This window comes from Rhynchophorus ferrugineus, unplaced genomic scaffold (genome assembly GCF_030347505.1).
Source record: "Rhynchophorus ferrugineus isolate W39M unplaced genomic scaffold, kcgeb_rfMv2 rfM2, whole genome shotgun sequence".
Classification (NCBI taxonomy): domain Eukaryota; kingdom Metazoa; phylum Arthropoda; class Insecta; order Coleoptera; family Curculionidae; genus Rhynchophorus; species Rhynchophorus ferrugineus.
Genome location: NW_027472581.1, coordinates 35,849,494 through 35,875,141, shown reverse-complemented (window position 1 = coordinate 35,875,141; position 25,648 = coordinate 35,849,494). Strand labels below are relative to the sequence as shown.

The following is a 25,648-nucleotide window of genomic DNA, read 5'->3' as shown; positions in this document are numbered from 1 at the left end:
TAAATAAAACATATATAAGGATTGAAAAGTAAGTAATCGCTTTATTGTTAATCATGTGAATCATAATTATTATTATTATTATCATTATATTGCTTTGTGGTATACGATGTTTTTTGTTTGATTACCTGGCGCATAGATAAACAAATCTGATGGTTTTCCAACACGGGAACAGGCAACATACAATTGACCATGTGAGAAACATGGGTTTTCTAGATTAATACCACAAACACTTAATGATTGCCCCTGGGACTTGTTTATAGTCATAGCAAAAGCAAGCCGTCAACATGTCTATAGGAAATTTGCCATTACCAATGTCAATGAGTTGTTTAGAGAATATGTTTCCAGATTGGTCATTTTGCAACTCGACACGCATATTCTTGCTTAAATGAAGTACTTTAACATGTTTCCACAAATTGGAGGACTTTAGACATGCATTGAGTTCATCAGCTGGCGTTGATCGTGGAATCACTGGCAATGTTTGACGAAAATCTCCTGCTAATAAAATCATTGCACCACCAAATCGGTTATTATTGCTACGTAGATCTTTTAAGGTTCTGTCTAAAGCCTCCAAAGATTTTTTATGTGCCATCGTGCATTCATCCCAAACAATCAATTTACATTGCTGCAAAACCTTTGCCATTGCAGAGTTCTTCGAAACGTTGCAGGTTGGAGTTTCATTGCTTTGCATATTTAATGGCAATTTTAGTGCTGAATGGGCTGTTCGACCACCTTCAAGCAAAGTTGCTGCGATTCCCGACGAAGCGAGTGCAAGTGCAATTTTATTTTGTGAGCGAATTGTTGCTAATATTAATGAAATAAAAAAAGTTTTTCCTGTACCACCATGTGCATCTAAGAAATAAATCCCTCCAGTTTCATCATTTGTTACTTTCATAAGAGTTTCAAATACATACTTCTGTTGTTCATTTAACAGTGGAAGATTTGTTTGAATTTATTCTTTCAAAGCGTTGAGATCATACAGTCTTTCTCGATGCAACTCTTGGTTAAAAGCGTCATGCATTGGACGATTGGGCGCGGTCAGGCCTAATTGAATTAATAGTTTGTTTGACATTATCAAGCACATGTCCTCAATTGAAATCAATGCTTCATTGTAAATTTCTTCACTGATTTGTATATTTGGATTTCCCATTCTATTCCGTATTTGATACAAAATATCATCACACATATAATATTTGTACTTGATCCACAAATCAATTGGGTTTGATGGGAAGCATGTAGATATGATTATAGAAAACAATGTTCGTATTTGATGAGTGTGTGATGATATTACAGCATCATTGAGAGTTTGATCCCAATGAGCGTCATTTTCAAGCAATTGCAAACGTTGACAGGCTTCTCTGTAGGATCCACACAATTCACCATCAACAGTTCGTAACTATTAGAATGATGTTGGGCCACGTACATTGACTAATAGCAGTCGTAAATAAAAACATTCATCATTGCTTGGATGTACTGAATAAATCCGGCCAATCGCATCGGTGGAATATACATCTGTATATCCTGGAACTGGTTTTCCTTGTTTCCGTCGTATAAATCTCCTTGAGGATTGATTCCAGGTATAATATTTTGGCATTTCAGAATATAGCAATATTTGTGCGAAATCATCGTTTTGGCATGTCTCAAAAAAAACTGGTTAATGTAGTAGATGGTGGCTGAGCAGCTCTTTGTACTACGTTCTGTGCTGTAAAATACACTCTTTGTCCATTTTCTAAATGCACAGCTAAGTGAACAACAGAAGGGTGTCTCTCATGAATAGGAAAAGAAAATATTCGCCAAACTGCTTCATTACTACTGACATAGCGGCCCATTTGGTATTGGGTAACTTCATCATTAGAATTCTCTGCACCAATTCCAATCACAGCCATATCACTCCCTTTGGTTACATATTTGCAAATGTATTTAATCGATTTCACTGAATGGCAAGATTCAACGTTGATGTGTGCTTTGAATGTCTTTGATAAAATGGGTGAATATGGAACAATCCAACGATTATCTATTTCAATATCTTGTTAATTTAATTTGACAATTGTTGATTTTCCATTGTCTGCTGTCGATCTGCGACGATACAATGGATAACCGTCATTACCAGTAATTGGTTCCGATATTAATGTCCGTGGATATCGTTTTGAACATTTACCATCCATCATACACGGTGAATTTTGATTAAGAGTTCCACAGGGACCATGTATCATGTTTTTGATAACTACCTCATGCAATCCAGGATCTACTTGTACATTAGGGATTTCAGCTGATATCACTGCATCAACTTCATTTGGCCTTATCTTTTCAACCAACCAAATCAAAATGTGTGCATGTGGCAATCCTCGTTTCTGCCACTCCACAGAATACATCCAGCAGCGTGTCTCACCAAACACATTATGTTTTACGATGAAATTCATTAAAGATTTCAACTTTTGTCTAAAGACTCTGGCTGTAATATCATGACGATCAATGGATGATTTCCCAGGTAATAACTCCTGCTTAATTTCTATCCATTGCGGATTGAATGTAAATGTGATGAACAAATCTGCTGTACCATAATGACGAACATACGACATGGCATCTTGAGCATATTCGTGCATATGCCGAGGGCTTCCGATGTATGTTGCTGGAAGAATAGTCATCCGACCGACATTCTGTGCATTTCCATCAGTATTAATCGCATCTCGAAGGTGAATATACTCTTCAGATCGGAGTTTGGTTTGATTCAACCTGATGAATGTTAATCTCTCCGTTTCAATTTTAACATACATGTCATCAACATATTTGTGATATAATCGCCGACATTTCAATATGTGATTATCTGCATTTTCCCGAATCATTAGGCGGTATGAATAATAGTTCATTGAACTGACTTTTTTGTTGGTTTCAGAACCTGTAAACAGATTTTGTTTTAATAACATTCAAATATAAAATTAAAATACATAATATAGTGACTGAGATATTATCGCCATAGCTAAACTAATATTTTAGTTACCTGTAATGGGATTTATCATTTTTATTGATAAATCGTAGCCATCTTCACCTTGCCAAAATATAATGGGATATTGCAGTGCATCATATGAGCGGTGTGTTTCCTTTATAGGTTGTAATTGAAAATTCCGACGATGTAAAACAATATCACGGGATTCCAAGTTTTCTCCAACTACAACGATAGCAACTTCATCAATAGTTGGTGCATTAAAACGTCTTGTATGTTGACCTGCAGGTGTTTTATCAGCTCTGATTACAATTTTGTGATTATCGGATGGCATCAGATCCAGGGCAGTTTTAAACAATATAATCAATTGATTGTGTTGATGAAATAAAGTTTGTAATTGTTCTACAATAGACCTTTTTACTAAATTGTTATGTGCACAACGCAGATCAATTTCTTGTGGTGAATTGCCCATAAAATAAATTTGCAGGAATTTGTTGTCGCTATCTGACACTGGTAACAGTGAACCTGCTCTGTGATATATTTGCCCTTGTATCTGTAAATAAAAAAAATATTATGGTGTGGTATAAATTAATGGATTGTCAATGATCAAACTTAAATAATATTTGATCTTAAAAAGTATATATTTAGTTTTAACTAATATCTATCAAATATAAAATATAATAAAAGTGTCACTGAAACTGAATCACCATATAATATGATGACTAAGTGATATATTTCGTAATGATTAAGAAATTGAAGATTAGTAACACATCTTAACTTTGGTGACAGAAAATTTTGTTCGCTAAAATAATTATGAGTAACTGCTATAATACATACCTTGAAAGTTGGCATAAAATTTTCCCGAACTGCATTTGTTGCCCCAAATGAAGTCATTTGAAAGCAATTGTTATATTGTTGAATATGTGTCAAAAAGTGTATAGAATCTGTTCCTATTCCTGAAACCAATGAGTACAATGGTTCTGGTGGTGGATCCAATTGTATCAATTTCACTTTACCATTTGCGCAACACAATCCATTGGCATCGTTTTTGTATTTTAATGCCTTACAGTGTGAGCAAACCAAGTTCATAGAACCAATAACAACACATTGGTAGTTACTGTAGTCAATTGACACATCGTAACTGAAAGCAGCTGGATTCAAACTTGCGCGATTATTAGTTGAATGTCGCGCTCGCGCTTCACGCGTTTGTGATATCCGAATTCTTTCACGTTCATTTCCGTCGTCACGTTCTTGTGCAGTACGATTAGATCGGTAATTAGCTTGGTTTATAGCATTTCTGGTTCTTCTACCTAAATTGCTTCGTCTTATAGGAGGCATATCAAATATAAATTATTTTTTCACTAATCACGAACTAAACAAACACTAACTAACTAAACACTCTGCACAAAACACGATATACGAATTTGTTTCGTGTATCACTTGACAATTCATCTGTCATCTGTCAAAAGTCATCTGTAACAGACAACTTTTTTTTTTAAATTTGATATGACTTGAACTCAAATCCTTTTAATCCGTACGAATTGTTTTATTTATTTAAAATTTTTTATTTGTTTAAAATTTAATTCAAATTTTAAATAAATAAAACAATTCGTACGGCTTAAAAGGATTTGAGTTCAAGTCATATCAAATTTAAAAAAAAAAGTTGTCTGTTACAGATGACTTTTGACAGATGACAGATGAATTGTCAACTGATACACGAAACAAATTCAAACAAAAAGGGCTATTTTTAGGGTTTTTCCAGCAATAATTCTAATTTTTCTCGCCGTAAAAACCATCCCTGAACTTCAACGAACATTTTAAAAAAAGATTTGGCCAAATTGGTCCAGGCGTTGTTGAGTTATGCGCTTAGGAACATATTTTGCGATTCATTTTTATATATAAGATATAGTTAACACCAATCATTCCAATAGTAATACATATAGGAAATGAATATATATCTCTCTATATCTTTATAACTAATGAAATGACAAAAAATGTATATCCCCAAATCCTCTTCTTTATTTTTTATTTCAAACGTGTTTTTCAGTCGAATATACTCAATGGCCAGTGAGCCTTTGTAATTTGAATCAATTAGTGTGATGTGAATATATAGTTTGGATGTTTCTTTTCAAATGTGGTTAGTTGTTCAATTGACCTATTTTGAGTAAAATAAGAAATAGTTCAAAATATGTATTGTTCACTTTAACTCACAGGTAATCTACATTGTACATTGTATCAAATATCCACCACCATCGGTCCATAGCCGACGCTCGGCGAAAATATCCACTTCTCAATCGATATGCTGCTATTAGTGCCGCAAGACTTCATTATTCACTAAACATCGTTACAGCTGGCGGTCGGTCGCAACTGTCTGACCTCGAACAATACTAATATCTTATTTATCAGATCACTTTCTATGATCTTGCTCCGTGTTTTTTTTTTTTTGGAGTCTATTCTATATCGACATCAGATCTGCGTGAGGAATTCCTTCACCTTTTATTAGATCCAAACCAATGTATTCTGCATCTCTAGATTTGTTCCTCAAACTTTTCCAAGTAGCTAATTCAGCTCACTGTTTTAGACTTAAATACCACTAGCGCGACACCCACTTTGCACAGAGCTTTCTCATACCCAAATATTCGTGAATGATATGATATACACGTTCAGTTGATATCTTTAAAGTGTCTGCTATTTCATTCAATTTCAATGTACGGTCATTCGAAATTATTTTGTGGATTTTTTAAAATGTTTTCGTCGGTAACAACCTCTGTTGGGCGTCCACTGCGTTCACCGCCTTCGGTGCTCATTTCCGGAAACTCGGCATCAAGCCAAGTTTTTGCTTTAACTGACTTCAACTGTTTTTGCTTTTTCCCTTCAAAAAGCAATATTTTATCAACACGCAAAATTCCTTTTTATCCATTTTTTTCACAATAACAAAAGTTGCTTCACTCAAAATGCTATAATTCACAAACTAATGATCCGACAGCTGTCAAATTTATACACGTATCTTTTGAGGGTTAAGGTTAACTAAAAAACATCATTAACTCCATTGTGAGGCTGCAACACTTCCCGGCGTCTTGGAAACACGCACATATAGAGGTTATACCCAAGAAAGGAGCAAAATCATCTCCATCTGATTACAGGCCTATCAGCCTTCTCAGCGCCATTTTGAAGCTTGCCGAGAGGGCAATACTCTACGCTCTCAGCTCTTTCACAAAGGAAAACAACATCATTCCAGATGAACAATTCGGCTTTCGCGCTCACCACTCATCAGTCCATCAGGCTACCCATCTGGCCGCACACATCCATCATGCTCTTGACCAACGTAAAACGTTTGGACCAGTTCTTCTCGACCTAACCAAAGCCTTCGACAAGGTCTGGCACGACGGATTGATCGCAAAGTGCATGCGGTTAGGCCTCCCAGAAGACCTAACCGCTCTCATCAAGTCGTATCTCTCGGACAGATTTTTTCAGGTCAAGATCAGGGAATCACTTTCCAGTCGTAAACAAATTGATGCTGGCGTACCTCAAGGTTCCCCGCTGGCCCCAGCCTTATTTAACCTCTTTATTTCAGATCTGCCGAGAAAAGAGCACATTGATGTCGCGTTTTACGCTGACGACACTGCTTTCTTCACGGCCGCCAGGTTCGAAGTTAAAATTCATGAACGTTTACAGAAGCAACTGGATCAAGTGGCGGTCAAGTGGTTCAAATTCTGGAGGTTGCAAATCAACCCCCTGAAAACCCAGGCCATCATTTTCCATAAGAAGAGTTACGCACTGCGCGTCTCGCAACTTAAGATCGACACCGCAATAATTCCATGGCTGGATAACGTCACGTACATAGGTCTTCACTTCGACCGGCGGTTCGGTTGGCATTCCCAAATCCAGAAAGCAATCCAAAAAGGTTCGAGGATAGCAAACCTGCTATCTTCTCTGATCTGCCCTTCTAGCAGACTTACCACCTCCATCAAATGCTTATTTTACAAGATGTTAATTCGGTCCGTACTTCTCTACGGATGTAATGTCTACTTCAAGTTTGTTACACACAACCAGGTCAAACAGCTTCAAGTTTTCCAAAATAAGCTTCTCAGGGGAATATTAAACGCTCCATGGTTTGTCAGAAATAATCAAATTCATAGGGAAACTGACACTCCAGAAATCAAACACTTCATATCTCAATCATTCCACAAACAACAACTCAGCTCAAGTTCTTCTGAAAACGCGCTTGTTCGCGAGCTGGTCGATATGCTGGGAGCTTAGCACCGCGTCACCGCCAAGCTCCTCCCTTTTCCAGGCTGAAACGACCTCATCCGACGCTACAGTCATAACTTTTGCCCCCATACAACAGTACCCGGTTAAATAATGTGTTAACTCAGGTACGCGAATCAATAGAATCGCCGGCTGCCCGATCAGCGGGTGCCATATCCCCAAATTTAATGCAATAGCAGTAGTGATCCACAGGGGTCAACTGTGAGGCGGTTTCGGTTTAGTGTATTGGTAAGCCCAGAGGCAGTCCCACATAACCCGGTCCAACTTGTCACTCCAGGGCAAGTCTCCGCGACCAAGTATGCGTCATGCATTCCACCGCCTGATTTTTAGGTCAGAACAAAAAAAATAACTAAAAAACATATGGAGTTAATTCTAGTAACGCCATCTATGTGTCAAGCCGGGGACCAGTTGACCTGTTACGTTCCTTTATAACCGGCGGAGTCCGAAAATTTTATCTAAACAACTGCCATTCAACCCAAAAATACTTCCTAATTTTGTAAGCCTAATTTCTTCGAGTCTCATATTTTTTTAAAGTTTTAAGTTCTTTAAAATCTCATTTGTATTTATAAATATACATACTTTAATATGCATTTACGAAAACATTCTAGTAATCTTAATATTTTTTTCAGGTGTATGCTATGCTGAATTTGCTTCCAGAGTACCAAAAGCAGGATCTGCATATGTCTACAGTTACGTCACTGTAGGGGAGTTCATCGCCTTCGTTATTGGTTGGAATTTAATATTGGAATATGTGATTGGTAAAAATATTTTCGAATTTGAATATAAAAACATTACTAATCGAATATTTGTTTAAAGGTACTGCCAGCGTAGCAGTTGGTTTGAGCAAGTACATAGATAGAATGGCAAATAGTACTATAAGTGATCAGTTAATCGAATGGGTTCCCCTTAATATTAATTTCCTAGGAAAATATCTAGATTTCGTGTCCCTGATCTTAGTACTAATTTTAACAGGTAAATATTAAGAATAATTTAATTTATTAGATACTTGCATGTATTTTCTTCATATTCTGGTTTTAAACAAGCCCTTATTGAGAAAATTGGTAATTGGTTGGAAAAAATTGGCAGTATATATATATATATATATATATATATATATATATATATATATATATATATATCTTCTTCAATATTTTTATTTCTATTATCATCATTCAAAGGAAAATTGACCTCGATTTTGTAAACAAATGTTTAACTAATGAAAGATTAACGATATTTCCGGAAAAAGTCTGTTTATATTACTATATATAATGAGTTTTCAGAAATAATAATTGAATAATAATAATTAAAATATTTAAAATGTTTGTCATCATTTCCTTTTTCCCATCTATTTCGGGAATCATGTTGAAAGAACGATTTTTGTAAAACGGCAGTTCGATCATCGAACCATTTTCGAGCTCGTTAAGCATTTAACCGTACAAGTTTTGTAGATCCGTGTTATTGTGTCCGTATAGATAAGTGTTATTCAAAAGGCAGAACGTCCCATTTAAGCTGTAATTATGGAGCATTCACAAGTCTTGCAACAACTAGTCGAACATTGTCATGCAAAAGAAAGGCTAGAATGTCGGTAGACATTCGCAGAATTAATTTAATTCGATTTTGGCAACTTTTACACACCTTGCTGATCCCACCATATGCACAGCAAGACTCCATGGTCATGAGTACTCCGTTTCGATTTCAATACCTTCGATGGCTCCCGTGGACTAATCCATGACTTCTCGAACTTAGGCTTGTCATAGTAGCTTCACCTTTCATTTCTAGTTACAATACGCCACAGAACACTCCTTTTTTCCCAGCAAGCAATAAAAACATGATGTTGAAATGATTCGAAATGGAATTTTCAATTTTTTTTGGATCTTTCCCATCGCATAAATGTTTTAAAATAGTTGATTCGTCAACTGCTGAGCTAACTGAAAGCCCTTTGAGGGTTTGAGCTGGGCTTTTGTCCTATAAGCCATGCAATTCAGTGCTTTCTGATTTTTTGATTCTCCAGGTCGTTCTTTGTCACTTCTTTAAAAATAGGGTTTAAATCGTTGAAACCAAAACTGCCAAATGGGTCATTAAGGAGCAACTGAACTATCAGCTTCTAAAAGTGTTCGCTAGAGCAACTGATTTATTCAAAGCAAATAATAAAAGTAAAACTTCATCTAAATGCAGTTATGAGCGTCTCTATACACTGAATAACTCAATAATACTAACTGGAAAACTAATATTTTATGTAGCAAAATATCAAAATACGATGGTTTTGATTTTAACAGTTGAATTAGGTTGCTTGATAAAATGTTAATAAATCGCCTTTTCTCCATCAAATATCGTTGGTTTTGTAACTCATCAAAAAAAAACTAATAGATATATGTAATTTTTTATAAATAAGAATATAAAACTGGATAAAATGTGTATGAAGCAACAGGCCTAATAGCTAAAAAGCCTCTTTTAGAAACCCTTTTTTTCGGTATCGTTCCAATATTTAATTTTACGCTATCAAAAATCTCGTTATATTTAATGAATATTTTGCTCAAATTATTTCGATTATAATTGAATTTCCCATGTACTCGTAGTAATTTCCTTAAATCTACACATTATCTTTCAATGGCTACTTGAACCTTGAATTTAATATCGGTCTATTATTATTATATTGTTGTTGAAGCTAATTATGTTCTAGTACATCCATGTAAGAGAAAATAACATACGATGCGGTAAACCCAACATATTTTTAATATTAATGAAAAAATATATTTAGAGATTTATAGAATAAGCAACAATATTAAAAAGTGAACACATAGTTGCAGAATTTAGTTATATTCATATTCATTCACTCAAGTTAAGATACTACAATAAGGAATTATTTATTTTATAAATTTATGCAATTTATCCATCAGTTATATCTATTTATTAGTATGGTTAGTAAGGATTCGTACGTTAAACTTTCACTTTCTAGGAAACGTAGCATTAACAAATCTGATATTTAGATCAATACATTTACTAGTTGAAACGAATATTTCTATTTGTATTTAATGATACAAAAAATTTACAATATTTTCACAAATTCTAACGTTATATTTAGAAAAAGGTATTATTTTTTATTATACAACATTTAACACAACATGAATATTAATAATTTATCTATCAATGTTTGAACAGAAATTAATAATGATATACAAAAATGATCATATTTTCTAGTAAACGAGGATGGTTTTTATTTTATATTAATTTATCAAGGTAATACTAAAGAAATAAAAAATATGAAAATCTAATTCAAAATATTTTTATTTCTGATAAAACTGGTTACTTGAATCGACGGTTCATACAATACTGGCGATTCGAACTTAAAATTGTCTACGGCTGATCAGCAAAGCTACTACAATTCGCCTTTGGTAGCCGTACATCCTAAACTGCAAGCTTCTATCTAAATTCCAGTACACTATATTAATTCATAACCACTTAAATCCGCTTTTGGCAGCTTTACACCCTGGACTGTTAGTAGAAACCCTTGACTAGGGGTGTTTTTAAAGGATGGATGTTTGTTAATTCTAATAATACAAGATTACACATGCGGATCAACTTTTGAAGCCCAGCAGATGAAAATGATTCTCAACGTTATTTGATGCTCCGGAACGTTTTATTGATATCTCTTCACATTAAACTTGGCCTTATTAAAAGCTTTGTCAAAGCGCTGAATCGCGAAAGATCGCCAGTACTTATTACTAAGTTGTTTCCGAAACTGTCATACGCAAAACTTAAAGAAGGAGTATTTGTCGGTATTGATATTCGAAAACGAATGGCTAACGCTATATTCACAAAATGTTTAATGCTTGATAAAGCAGCAGCATAAGCATCGTTTAAAAGTGTTGTTTTTAACCGACTTCAAAAAAAGGAAGAAGTTCTATGTTCGACTCTATATTTTTTAAATATATGTTCACGGATTTCTCCATCAATTAAGGACCGGTTTTCAAAATTCCTTTTTTATTCGAAAGAGAGCCCTTTCGAGGGTTCCCATTGGAAGCAAGTCTGGATCTGATAGTGGAATCCGGCAAAATCGAGGGAACTCTTAAATTTCAAAAACACGTAGAAAGGTTTCACATTTTTGTATCTAAAATAATCAGATATTTGTGTATAATGTTATTGCTTAACTGATGTGACGAAAGACCGGAAGTAGTTGAGTGCAAAAGCCGTTCAGTTTGCTTTTTAAACACTAACCATACAATATGGAATGTAAGAAAATTACAGGCAACTGCTTCTATAGTGTAGTAGTTAAAGCGCTCCTCTCACACGCGGAGGTCGCGGGTTCTTTTTTGTTGTTCTAGTTTGGTTAGAACATTTGTCAAGTCACTTAAGCTAGGTAACGGACCCCGTGGCCTGAAGCGTTTAGGTTAAGGGCCTTATTTTCAATCATTGTTTCTTTATTTTTATTTTTCCTCATACGGGTTGCACCTTTACTTGGCCTACACATTGTAATACTTAATAAGATAATTACGTAATTTATTAAGTAAATATCTAACACTGAAAAGATAAAAATGAAATATTTTTAACAAAAAAATTGAACCGACTTCAAAAAATATATAAGAACTCACTAAAAAGTATTAAACTTTTATTTAAATAAAATATGTACATAATAATCATTGTAATAACTAAATAAAAATAAACAAAACCTTATTTAAGCTATCTGCTACACGTATTTCGTATTCTACTATATACATTTAGCTTAATACCTCTCTAAACCTATCTATCTATTAACAATATTATTTTAACTACTACTAACTGATGTCTTTCAAGTCGGCGCCGAGGCCAATCAATACAAATATAATAATATAATTTTGTAACATATACACGAAATTAAAGTACGAACAACACTAATCTAATTTTTTGTTCGTCGGTTCAATTTTTTTTGTTAAAAAATATTTTATCCGGCCTTCGGTTACAACTTTCTCGGTAACCACATATCACCGGAAGAGCACGAGCGGCTTCACTAACCTATAGCAAGACTCTAAAGCGATATCAATTATTTTGAGAAAAGACACAGTTCAATCTGATTTATATGTTTAATTCAAAAACTGACCGTTAATGGTCAAAATAGCAATATAGTAAAATAATTAATTTATTGAATATTTAGAAAACTAGATTTTAAACGACTAATTTTAAAGAACGGGTCCAGACTCCCAATTTACCTTATAATCAACTCTCGGTTGCTCAGGTCCAAAATCGTCTATACTTGTGCAATTTATGGCAAGTGGACTTTTGAGCACCTTCAATCCACATTCGCTGGCTTTATACCTACAACTTCGACTGCGATTTTGTGCCGGAGCTTTACTTAACTATGCCAAGAAATATTTTGAGTAACTGTTTTGCTAATCAAACGGCAACCAATGCGTTTTCTTTCCTTAATATGTTGTGTTTTTGCTCGTTAATTCCAGTTAATCTAATGAATTAAAAAGTGAACGGCCTTATGATCTTCCCAGAATCCTACCGACTGTGCATGTTATGAAACGTTAAGGCCAGCTGCAAAATGGGATGCAGCTTGGTGATGCGACGCAGTGAGGATCACGGCAAGTGTACGCTGGATAAAACTGCCAGGCGCCGAAACCACGCAAATACGATGCAAATACGAAGCCATATTGCTACATGACTCGAGAAACTTCAATTTTGGATAGAAAATTTTCGCAAGGCAACTTCAAGTATTTCCTGAAAGTTGGTCCTAGTTTATATAAAACATTTGACAATATATCCAAGATTAAGTTCATTCTCTACATGCCTTTAATACTAAATACATATAGTATAAAAATATTTAATGAAAAATCGTGAATAAAATTATTTTAATATCAACTTAATAACCTTAAGTAAAAATCAGGATATCTTAATGTTCAATACGTTTAAAGAACACTGCCTGTTTCTCTGCTTTCATTAAATAACATTCGTAAACATATATGGAAAAGTAAAAAGTATTTTCATTTAATTAAATTCAACCGGTTTCGTAATCGTTCAATATAAACTGGTCACCTCTTGGTAACTGGACTATTGGAGAAATGATCTAGTTAAATAAAATTAATATTTTGAATAGATTTTGCATAGGTTACTCATAAACAGTTTTCAAGACAAACAAGAATTATCTGAATTAATTCGAGGGTCAGGCTCTAGTAAATGAGAACAAAAAAATCCAGTAATAGTCTTTTAATTTAATTGTAATCAACCCATTTATAAATCCATATGTTTTAATAATATATTTGGAAAAATATTTAAAAGAACTCATATCAAATAGCAAAGGACCCTAAATAGTCCAGGAGGCTGATGAATCTATAATAAATAAATAAATAGTAAACGGCAGGAGCGAAAGTTATATAGTGAGAATAATTTGATATCGTTGCCCGAATATTTGATTATTAGTTACGGTTTAAAATATATAAAAAGCCGGCTTGGGGGCGCAGAGGCAACAAGACGGTCCTCCTACTGTTGCGATAACCGCGGATTCGAATCCTGCTGGACCATGGTCGTAAATTTATGTTTATGATTGTTTAACATTTGTGGTTGTCCTTAGGCAATAGTGTAAAATCCGACAAAGAAAATAATCGCAGTCACGCCAGTAACCAGGCTGGGTAAGACCGGATGTCTTCTGGAATGATTTCTAAGTTGGTCACTCGCTAGTCGGTAGGCTTAATGCCGAGGACCGTGGTTCGGAGCCCACGTTAAATAGTAGGTCGAGTCCAGATAAACCCATAGTTGGTAAAAGGAGACTTTAAAATATGTAAAATATATATATATATATATATATATATATATAACTTATATTGAGAAATAAAAAAACCAAAAAACACTAATATGGATAAATGGTGATGAAGATACCTCTACGATGGAAAAATAAACAAGGTACGAATATTTGCTAGACGCAATTAAACCAGAACAGTAAAATACATTTAGTAGCAGAGGCATGGAGATCATCTTACACTATGATAACATATCGTCTCATAAAGCCAGAATAGGTATTCTGAATACAAAAACACAGCTATATAATATCTTCCTTACTGGTCAGGATTAGCGATGAGTGGAGGGGCAAGGGAAAAAAGTTCAGACAGGGTTGTTGATGAATTCATTAAGTACATACATATCCACTTATGAATAGTAGTTTTGACATGTTAAAAGTTGTGATTTCGATAGACTTGACAAGGTACGGTAAAAACTGAACGAAAACAGTTATTATACAAGCATATTATAGTATTAAACGCCTCGGATGTCGTGTTGCAAAATTCGTTAAAATCTAAAGCGAAGGTTGAATGATAAAGCCTACCCGCCATATTCACCAGACATTTGATTCACAAACTTTTGATTATTGCTTATTTCGATCAATACGTGTCTGGTTGAGGGCAGTTATCGTACGGAATAACTTAAAAAAGAAACAAAAACATGCAACATTTTTAAAAAATATTTACACAAACTATGTATGTCTATACCCATCATTCATTGATATTTTTGAACAATGGGTTATTTAGATGCGGCAGGGCTATATTTAAATGTATGTAATTTGTGTTATTGAAAGAGTATTTGTCATAATTTGCCAGTAGGGCCAAGTAATCAGCCAAATAGAGAGATTAACGGATTTTCGACTACTACACTTTAATTTTTGATATATCAAACATGTTATATAAGTTTATTTTATCTCTTATCTTCAAAAAATTATTTTCACAGTTCAGTATATTAATTTTAAATAGAAGAGGTTTATTTTCTTAGAAATTATTTGATATTGTCAAATTTTGCAAAATTTTATATAATACTAAGCATCAATATATGATAAAAAATTTTCAACTAATTTATTTCGGGAAAAAATAGACAACGAACTTAATATTGGCAATATTGTCCATTGTTTTCTATGACCCTGCGCCATATCTCGGAGGTTTCGAGGATGCAAATTTACTGATAAATTCGGACATATAGTTAATGGTTTGTTCAATAGCTTTAGCGTTCCGGATTCACTGTTTGAGCAACATCTCTGATGCTATTGTAAATATTAACCAAACCCAGTTAGAGCAAGTGCACGAATTTAACAAGTATCTGAGATATGACTAATACAAGAGAAGAAAGGGGCATTTATCACTGAAGTAAGTCGAATCGGAAGATAGATTTACATTGTCAATCCTTCTGTATAGATCCGATACTTGTACACGGTATGATTAAGCTTGGGGCTTTCAAATGCGATTCTTAAGGCAAATTCTGCATGTTTATCTCTGAAATAATATTTGAAGTTAAATAACTCGTTTAAGATGTGACATCAATGCATAGTTGAGTAATAAATTCAGAAAAGCAAAGACTACAATGGTTTAAACATTTGTCATCTGTCGAATGAAGGGTGTACGAATTCCCCACAGACTTCGATTATCAAAATATATCTTTTGGATCAGCTCTGAAAAAGACATGGATTAAGACCATCGAAAACGATTTATAAATTAAGCGACTAATATTATCCGAGACCAGAATAACTGGGACATATCGTTAAATGTGGCGAAATTTAGTGAAAAATATTATTGCGGCACCAACAGCACACCAACACTCTGTCCAACAGAAGACAACCTTTTTTAACTGGGTCTCCTATTTTGATGTCATAGTTTCACAATTTTGCTAGGTTATCTTTGAAAGGTATTTCTTACGATTGATACGTTTGTCCAATGCCCGGCAAGTGAAAATTGAAAGCATCACTTCTAAAACGTTTTTATCAATTATCGAGTTCTTTCTATTTCAAAACCCAAAATACGTTGACTGGATATCTTCTGAGGAAATCTTTACGTTGATCATTTATAAATCAGCAAATCTTACAAAATGCCAATTCGTCTATACTAACCATATCGCTTGATTGTATAAACATTTCTAGAAAATATTAACTAAAAAATATAATTTATCTTGATTTGTTGTTTTTACTTGTGCTTAAAGAATAGTTGTGAATACAATAGAATAACTTCACGCTCTCATTTTGTATACAGCTCAAATCCTAATCAAATTCATTCTCTTTTAAATTGAAAGATATATATGTTTCAATAATTCACGGAATAAATATAGACTTTTTGACTTGGCTCGATAGGACCGGATGTCTGCTGAGTTGGTCACTTATCAATCAGTAGATGCCATTAATCTTATAATGATATAACAATGGTCAAAGTCGTTAGGTTCACACCGAAAATGAAACTTTTCTAAATTTAAAATGCTAATTCCACGGTTTATTTTTATGTCGTCCTTTCAATTAAAGATTAGAAAAACTCTTTCAAGTCATAAATTAGTCAAATCCCCCAAGATTCACAAAACCTTAGCCGTCATAGAGACATACTCGCTGAACAATTGAGAGCGGAAAGCGTTCCAATTCCATGGAGACAAAAACCCCACAGGATCACATACTCTAAACAAATTAATGAAGGATATGAAGTCGCCTCTGTCCTTTACCCTCTCATTTACAAAACAGCAAATCGTCATCAATGAACAAGGTTTTGCTCTACAGGTTGTTGATCAAATCCGTATAATAATACGGAGTCATCAAACAAAATCATATGACAATCTCTGAGCACCCCATGATTTGTCAAAAATTCCCAAATACATCAGGACACACATGAAATCTCTGCCAGAGACGTTACTGCCCAACAAACCTCTTCCCCAAAAGCGGTCAATTCCATTCGTCGTACCCCCCAACTAGACGTCCTTCACGAGCATCAGCAAGGAAATAAATTAGTCAAATCCCTCAAAATTCACAAAACCCAAGCCGTCACAGACACATACTCGCTGAACAATTGAGAGCGGAAAGCGTTCCAATTCTATGGAGACAAAAACCCCACAGGATCACATTCTCTAAACAAATTAATAAGGCAATTAATAAAGGATATGAAGTCGCCTCTGTCCTTTACCCTCTCATTTGCAAAACAGCAAATCGTCAGCAATGATCAAGGTTTTGCTCTACAGGTTGTTGATCAAATCCGTATAATAATACGGAGTCATCGAACAGAATCATATGACAAGCTCTGAGCACCCCATGATTTGTCAAAAATTCCCAAATACATCAGGACACTTGCATACCCAGAATTCGAAAATTCATCAGATCAAATTCCCAAAACGCCTACATCAAATTTTTGCCAGAGACGTTACTGCCCAACAAACCTCTCAGCACTTCCCCAAAAGCGGTCAATTCCATTCGTCGTACCCCCCAACAATTTAAACCAAAAAAAAAATCGTAACAAAACTGTTAAAAATTATCGAGAATCGAAATCCTTCGGATATTTTGAAACAACTAACAATTTAAATGCGTCGGAGGTATATTCAAGATTATATAATTTACGTTAATGCTAGAAAATATATTTCTGAATGTAGGTAAAGCAAGTTAGGTCAATTACAACTGATTATGTAACAATTTTCTATATAACACATATGGAATTAATTATAAAAATTATTTAAAGATATATTAAATATATTTTATTTTATCCATGTTGCTTAATGATGAACCGATTTCAATTGTAATCTTAAATATATTTTGTTGCAGAGATTAAGATACTTTCGATAATATGTTATGTTATGTTTATGTTAATAACAAGTTAATGGGAACAGGATGGGTTCTTATCTTAATAAAATACTTTTAAAAAATTAAACGACTTCTAAAAATAAATAAGGAACTCACTAAAAAGTCAAAAATAATCAAACTTAAATTTCCAACACAAAAAAAAAACGTTTTAAAATACAATATGTACATAATAATCATTGTAACAACTCAATAAATATAAACAAAAACCTTATTTAACCTATCTACTACACATATTTTACATTCTACTATATACACACAATTTAGTTTAATACCTACCTAAACCTATTTATCTATTTACAATATTATTTTAACTACTACTAACTGATCACTTTGAAGTCGGTGCCGAGCCGAAACAACACAAAAATAATAATAATATCATTTTGTGTCATATACACAAAATTAAATCACGGACAAAACATATCTAACTTAATATAACTGTTCGGGTAATCTTTTTAATATATAATAAAATATACAGTACAAAATAATAATAACACATAACTAAATTTATTACTGGTTATATATTATACTGCACTATTATCATCCCATATATTTTTATGATAAAAGCATACTTTTGTATATTATTATTGAATTTATTATTGTTTTATAATACTAAACCACTTACTCAACAATATCTTTTTTCTTACAGCTCTATTAGCGTTTGGAGTAAAGGAATCATCTGTATTAAACAACATCTTTACTCTATTGAACTTGGTTACGATTGGAATAGTTGTTGTTGCTGGATCAATAAAAGGTAATGTTTATACATACTAAACATAATACTAGTGTATGTATTTAATTTTCTTCATATAGTTATATTTTGATTATTTGTATTATATTACTGTTTGTCTGTAAAATCTCATCAGTATCTATTGACCGAAATTTTAATGTTTCGAAGCTTAACGAGAATGTACCACTATCAATCTGGATAGTTTTGATGCTTTTCTCTCACATATAGCATTTTACTCGCCGTTATGACCACTTTGTTACTAGTTATATCCACCAAAACTCATTACCAAATTCTATTAAATATTTTTGTGGTAATGCTGCTCCACCCATTGGTAGACTGTCAACTGTGTAAGAATGTAAAAATAGATTTTTTGTTCACCAAGAAATATTTTTCTGTCACATATTGTAACTGGTAATGAAAATGGATATGTTACGATATTCTAAAACGAAAAAATAAAACATGGAATAGTCTCAGAGAATCATCTATATTACATTAAAAGTGAAATATCCACAGTCGGAATTTTATACATTTGCTAAAATGAACAAAGATTGGTGCATTACGAGATAGATGAAACCTTCACCGTCAAACTAAACAAGTTGTCTAAAGAAACTAGTGTAGAAATAGCAATAGCATAAGACGGCGCCTATATCATCTCAAGCCATCCTTTTGCAATATGAGTGAAAAACTGTTGCAATTTCAACGACAGATTCTTGCACATCCAACGACAAGCACATACAATTCATGTACAAGAATGTATGTACACAACTGCTTCTATGGTATAATGGTCAAAGCGTTTAGTTTCCAAACGGAATTCGCGGGTTCAATTCCCGACGGGGACAATAACTTTTTGTTGTTGTTTAGTTAAAATATTTGTCAAATCACCTAGACTTTTAGACACCTAGATTTATTGAGTAAATATCTAACACGAAAAAGAGAAAAATAAAATATTTTTAACAAAAAAATTGAAACGACTTCAAAAAAGAAATAAGGAATTCACTAAAAATTAAAAAATAATCAAACTTAGATTTTTAGTACAAAAAAAAACATTTTAAAATAAAATATGTACATAATAATCGTTGTAATAACTATACAAAAATAAACATAAACCTTATTTAACCTCACAATCTAGCTTAATACCTACCTAAATTCATTTGTCTATTTACAATATTATTTTAACTACTACCAACTGATCACTTTGCCTAAACAATACAAAAATAATAATATATTTTTGGAACATATATAAATAATTAAATTAGCAACAAAACAAACCTAAATTAATATAACTCTTTGGGTTCGGCATCGACTTCAAAGTAGTCAAACTAATTTTTTAGTGAGTTCCTTATTTCTTTTTTGAAGTCGGTTAAATTTTTTTATTAAAAATATTTTATTTTTATTTTTTTAGTGTTAGATATTTACTCAATAAATCTAGATGTCTAATAGTCTAGGTGAGCAAAAAAAAACAGATTTGCTCGTAATTTAATTTTAAGAACACAACCGATCCCAAACAGTTATATTAATTTTGATTTGTTTTGTTGGCAATTTAACTTTTTGTATGTCACAAAATTATATTATTATTTTTATATTATTTGGGCTCGGAAACAATACAACCAAATCATTTATATCATGATGCAGTTCAAACAGGTGTTGATTCATGTGCAATTTTTAATTAGTCTGTCTGATGTGCTGTTATTTTCTTTTCCTCCTTATGAATATATTTTGGATCAGCTTTTAGATATTGACAGTTATTAAGTAATTAATGTTAAAATGTTTGTGATTCTAGCCGATGTCAATAACTGGAAATTAACAAATGTTCCTCCCAAAGCTGGCCAGGGTGGTTTCTTACCGTATGGTATCAACGGTGTTATGGCTGGAGCAGCAAAATGTTTTTACGGCTTTGTGGGTTTTGATGCTGTTGCCACTACCGGAGAAGAAGCTAAAAATCCTCAGAGAGACATACCCATAGCGATTGTTATCAGTCTGCTTATAATTTTCGCATCATATTTTTCAATATCCACTGTTATAACTATGATGGTACCATATTATGAGCAGGTATATATAATAATATATATTAATTCATTAATTATATATTTGTTGTATGTGTAATAAATGTTACTTGTAGGATGACGAGACACCGTTTCTTTATGCTTTCGAAAGAGTTGACTGGATCACAATAAAATGGATTGTAACTATCGGTGCAATATTTGCCTTATGCACAAGTATGTTGGGGGCCATGTTTCCTCTACCCAGAGTAATATACGCTATGGCTAAAGACGGTATTGTGTTTAAGACCTTAGGAAATGTAAACAAATGGTCACAAACCCCTATATTTGCCACTATCCTCTCAGGATTATTTGCAGGTTAGTATTTTTTAATATACCGGAGTGTCTTGTAAATTATAATTATTTTATATTTATAATTATTTTTTTTAAGTGCGCCTGTTATGAAATGTGAGAATTTTAAAAGAACAAAAACAGTTATTTTAATATTTTTAATGCATTTTAATTATTTTAACGGTTTAAGAGGTTCTTCAATTTAAATTAATATTCCTCTATATCATCGTTATTAAATTTAATTTTTTAAATTTGATTTCTTTCCATAAAGTAATCAAATTTCATGGAAAAATCACAAAACCCCTTTGCTATTCGTCACTTCAGCTTGCGATTTTCTCTTTCTAAATATATTCCTCCTATTTTATTGTCAACTTCAACAATGTTTTTTATTAAAATTTGAATTTGTACCGATTCAAACAGTTTTTCAGTATTTTATTAAAATACCGTGGTTCACCTTCCATGATGTCCAATTTGATTTGGACATACATCTAACGTAAGACAACTCAAAAATTTGGATTATTCCTTAATACATAGTTTGGAACATATCAGCTTTATATTTAATCTAATATTGCCATGTTGCAAAATTACTTTGCCGTATGCCAGGTTGTGCAACTCAATTGCAATCTTTTGTAAATCCCCATAATTATTCCGTTCAAGTTGAATGACTCGTAATAAACTACACCCAATTGGTATTCAAATACAGAGTGGAGTTTTGAAATATCTGCTATAATTTATTACTACATTTCATTTGTACAAGCAAGACGAGTGCGAGATAAATACATCAATATGTATTCCTCAATTATAAAATTATAATAATTTAAGCTATAGTTTACACTAAATGTATATACTTTATATAAGTTCGTATGGTTTGATTCGCTTCATTTTTCTGATATCCTGCGCGTGGTCCAGTAGTTGTATTGCTTCCACGTTAGTATGATTTAGTAATCTTCTTTCGTGTTTTAAGGCGAAATCCTGCACAACTTCGCAAATCCATTTGATTTCCACGTCATCGTGCAGTTCTTCGTTGGTTACCTAGCTATAGACATTGGTAATTAATCGAAGAATTTTGTTTGACAGCGTTGGATGACTAATTGATTTGAATTTTTAGTGCATCCCCATATTTGCACCCCATAGCTTCAAATTGGCTTTATGATTGGCTGATAAATTAATCTCTTTTTATTTTTAGACCAAGTTGAGAGTATCTTCCGACTAACCAGTATAGTTATTTTATTTTGGTTCCAATGTGTTTTGCTTTTTGTCTAACATGATGTTTCCAATTTAATCTACCGTCAAGGTGGATGCCGAGGTATTTAGCTGATTCTGCTTGAGGAATACATATATTGAGGAGCTTGAGTTATTAAGTTAAATATATAAAAAAATTAAAGTCAAAACATCTTTAATAAATAGATACCAGGTGTGCCTTTAAACCTTTTCCGATTTTTTTGCTAAATAAAACACGTTGTTTATAATGCCTTAGACTGAAATTTGTATGCGTAAGTATGACGGCTGCAAAATTACTTGATCATATCATATCTTTCGGCGTATTCTTAATATTTTTTGATCAATGTGCAATTCAAGTTGATCATTTGTTATCGGCACTAATCAGTATTAACTGTTTCTCCAGGTTTCAACAATTCATAATATACGACACCAGACAAGATTTTAACCATAACCAAAGCGATTTGATCTTGCAGTCGATTGGCCGGCCCCGCTAGGTGATTAGCTTAGGATTTTCAAAATAAATCTATTTTTCATCACCCGTTACCAGCCGTATTTCACTGACGATTTTTCCATTTTCTAATTGCATGTAATTCATTTCATGTGACATATCTTGACGTCATCTTTCCCATGGCTTGAAATCGTTCACTGTAAATTGCGACTTAGCAAACATCCAACTTTTTTGCCAATTGGTTTTGAGTGTGTGCTGGATCTACATTCAATAACTATTACAGTTTCACATTTTCAAGAGGGCCTTCTTTGTCTTGAATCTTCAAATCACATTTGAATTGTAGAAACCAAGTCTCATATATACTTATGGCTGGAGGATGATCACCACAATCAAGTACCAAACTTGTATCAGAAGAATAAAATAACGCATGTCAAATCCGTAAAGAAATTCGTAGGAAACAAGACTTATTTCCTTAAGCAAATAACTGTCATATAAAAAAACAATTCTTTAAAAAGTTTTATTTTGATAACATTTACTATTCCTTCCAGAATGTTTAAGTCTCTAAGCATTAGTATATATTCATCTACATAACAATAACAGTAATAGTCCAGTAATTTTCCTATCCAGCTTTTATAATTATATTGAAAATAGTACTCTAAAAAATCATAACCTTTTGGCAAAAAAGCAAGTCTTCAAAAATCTGATAACGGAGAAAATTCTATTTCATTTATCGCAAAACTTCAACAAACAGCCTAACTTTGTTGAACTAAGTTTAACATAGCAAAATTGGCGGAAATTCACCAACAAATAACTTTATATACATAAGAAATTTGTTACATATATATAAACTATCTGGCAAATAGATATTGACAGACAGAAAAGCCGCAATACTTTAGGAAATTCGCAATTAAATGGCAGTTGCTTCCTAAGCTGATGATAATTAATATATTCGCTAATGCTTCAATAAACTTATATTACAAATATATTTACACTGCTTTTGAGGTATAATAATTAATAAATAATACGAGAAATAGAAATGTTTATTTTCAACGTAACAGGTAATATCCGACTAGATAATGGAAGAACCAGATTAATCCGGAAAACAGATATGCATCCTCCTAAATAAAATTCATATTTCCTAAAAACGGTATGTAAATAAATGCTAAAAATAGATTACATTTTCAGGTGTTATGGCGATGTTATTCGATCTAGATCAACTTATTGACATGATGTCAATTGGTACATTACTGGCTTATACAATCGTAGCAATATGCATTTTAATTTTAAGGTAATCCTATTATATTGAATTAATTTAATGTGTTAATTGGTTATTTATTTAACAGATATCAAGCTGATGAAAAAAACATCATCAAGAGTTTCGAAAAAAATAATGTTCAATTTAATCAGCCTACATTCTTCAATTCATTTAAAGAGATTTTTAATTTAAACAACAACAAGGAAGCAAATAGAAGGACATCTAGGATAACAAATTGGAGTATAGCCATTTATAGTACGTTTTTTTTCAAATTTGTTTAGATTAACATTGAAATTACAAGAAGAAAATATCAGTTAAACATGTTTGACCATTTCATAAACTAATATAAATAAGTTACTGTTATTATAAGTAAATTATATTTCAGGTATATTCACATTACTTTTTGCTGCCATAATAACAAATGTTCCTAATGTTATGTTCAAAGAAGCGTTTTATTTGGTTGGATTCATAGTAAGCTTACTTGCTATGGTAGTTTTAATTATCGTAATAGCCAGACAACCTGTCGTTGAAATAGAATTAACTTTTAAGGTACATTACAAAATGTTTTTCAAAGAGCAAAACTAAAAATAATATTTTTAGGTTCCTTTTGTGCCAATCGTTCCATGCGTTAGTATATTTTTCAATTTATATCTTATGTTACAGTTAGATCTCGAGACATGGATTAGATTCATTGTTTGGCTTATTATTGGTAAGTAAAAGTTACCACAAACATTATAAAAGAAATATGAAATTAAAGAACAGTTCATATTGATATATATTCATATTTATATATAATATTCAAGTTTATATTAACTGAAAAGAAATTTTAAAAGGAGGTTTTTATTTTAAATTTATTGAAATAATCCATTATACAACTTGGGTCAAAAGTCCCACTATCATTTTGAATGCCTATAAGTTTGCTCAAAGAAAAGATAAGTAAGTTTGGTTTTTATAAAAAAGTTTATTTTGTCTTTACATTTTTTTTTCGTTATGATTAAAAACGTTCGGCTCCTTTAAGGCATTTTTCATGCAACATCTGATGCTGAATTTCTTCAATTTCGTGACTAATATTCTCTTTAAAATGTTGAATCGTTTGGGGCTTATTCACATACATTTGATTTTAAAATTCCCCATAAGAAAAAGTCTGGTGCTGTTAAATCCGGAGATCTGGCTGTCCATGCTAAATCGCCACTTCGCGACATTAGTCTTCGTGGAATAACGTCATTCAATAATTGAATTGTTGAACGAGCTATGTGCGCTGTGGTCCCATCTTGCTGAAACCTCTAAAATGTCCTCTAGTCCTTGTCCTTCCACTTCAGGCACTTTCAATCATGTCTTGGTATCTTGGTTCAGCAATAAGGAGTATTGAGGATTCTGTGTTCCCTAAAACCGACTGTTCTGTTTATTGACGTGGTCACTGAGAAACAGGTCTCGTTATCTTCTAGAATCAGGCCTGTCCGTTGTCGTACCGTACTCGAAAATTCGCATGTAAGCAATAAATTGTGGTTTTGTGAGGCACTGGATGATTAGGATATTTTTGACGCAATTTCTGCTGAATGGCAATAATGGAACGATTATTTTCAATAAATATTGTCACTATTTCTCCTCGTCCTTATGGCGTATATATATATATATAACAAAATTTGGACGTCTACATAGTACAATGAATAATACAAGTCACCTTATATATTCCCAGTATTTAGTTAAGATAAAAATTATGAATAAAAGTAATTTAACTAATGAATATCTTAAGTTTACATGATTTTATATTTTACAGTAATTAATTAATTGTGTTAAGATTAAATATTAAGCCTTTAAAATATAAATTTTTTCTTGTTAATAAATAAAAAAGCCAGAGTACAGAAAATAAAAATGCTATATTTTGAGTTAAGGCTACTATTACTA

The 25,648-nt window shown here is 32.7% G+C and overlaps 2 protein-coding genes across 2 annotated transcripts in view; one reads left to right on the top strand and one right to left on the bottom strand.

Annotated features, from left to right (window-relative positions):
• The window catches only part of LOC143190741 (high affinity cationic amino acid transporter 1), a 65,437-nt gene that overhangs the window by 39,050 nt on the left and 739 nt on the right, over positions 1–25,648 (top strand). The window contains exons 4-12 of the mRNA XM_076395284.1: positions 7,837–7,965; positions 8,024–8,179; positions 18,409–18,513; positions 20,270–20,538; positions 20,609–20,846; positions 23,674–23,776; positions 23,832–23,998; positions 24,129–24,292; positions 24,344–24,452. Coding sequence (XP_076251399.1) covers positions 7,837–7,965; positions 8,024–8,179; positions 18,409–18,513; positions 20,270–20,538; positions 20,609–20,846; positions 23,674–23,776; positions 23,832–23,998; positions 24,129–24,292; positions 24,344–24,452 — 1,440 coding nt within the window. The remainder of the gene's footprint in view (positions 1–7,836; positions 7,966–8,023; positions 8,180–18,408; positions 18,514–20,269; positions 20,539–20,608; positions 20,847–23,673; positions 23,777–23,831; positions 23,999–24,128; positions 24,293–24,343; positions 24,453–25,648) is intronic.
• Positions 16–3,534, bottom strand: LOC143190746 (uncharacterized). Its single transcript, XM_076395293.1, has 2 exons — positions 2,996–3,534; positions 16–2,893 (listed from the first exon to the last, which is right to left on the bottom strand). The coding sequence occupies exons 1-2, from the start codon at positions 3,408–3,410 to the stop codon at positions 2,028–2,030; spliced, it is 1,281 nt and encodes a 426-aa protein (XP_076251408.1). The 5' UTR covers positions 3,411–3,534; the 3' UTR covers positions 16–2,027.

Excerpts from the sequence above, each read along its gene's own strand:
- LOC143190746 (XM_076395293.1), bottom strand. The coding sequence starts at position 3,410 with ATGGGCAATTCACCACAAGAAATTGATCTGCGTTGTGCACATAACAAT. Across the intron at positions 2,894-2,995 it reads AATGATAAATCCCATTACAG|GTTCTGAAACCAACAAAAAA; the intron begins GTAACTAAAATA and ends ATCTGTTTACAG.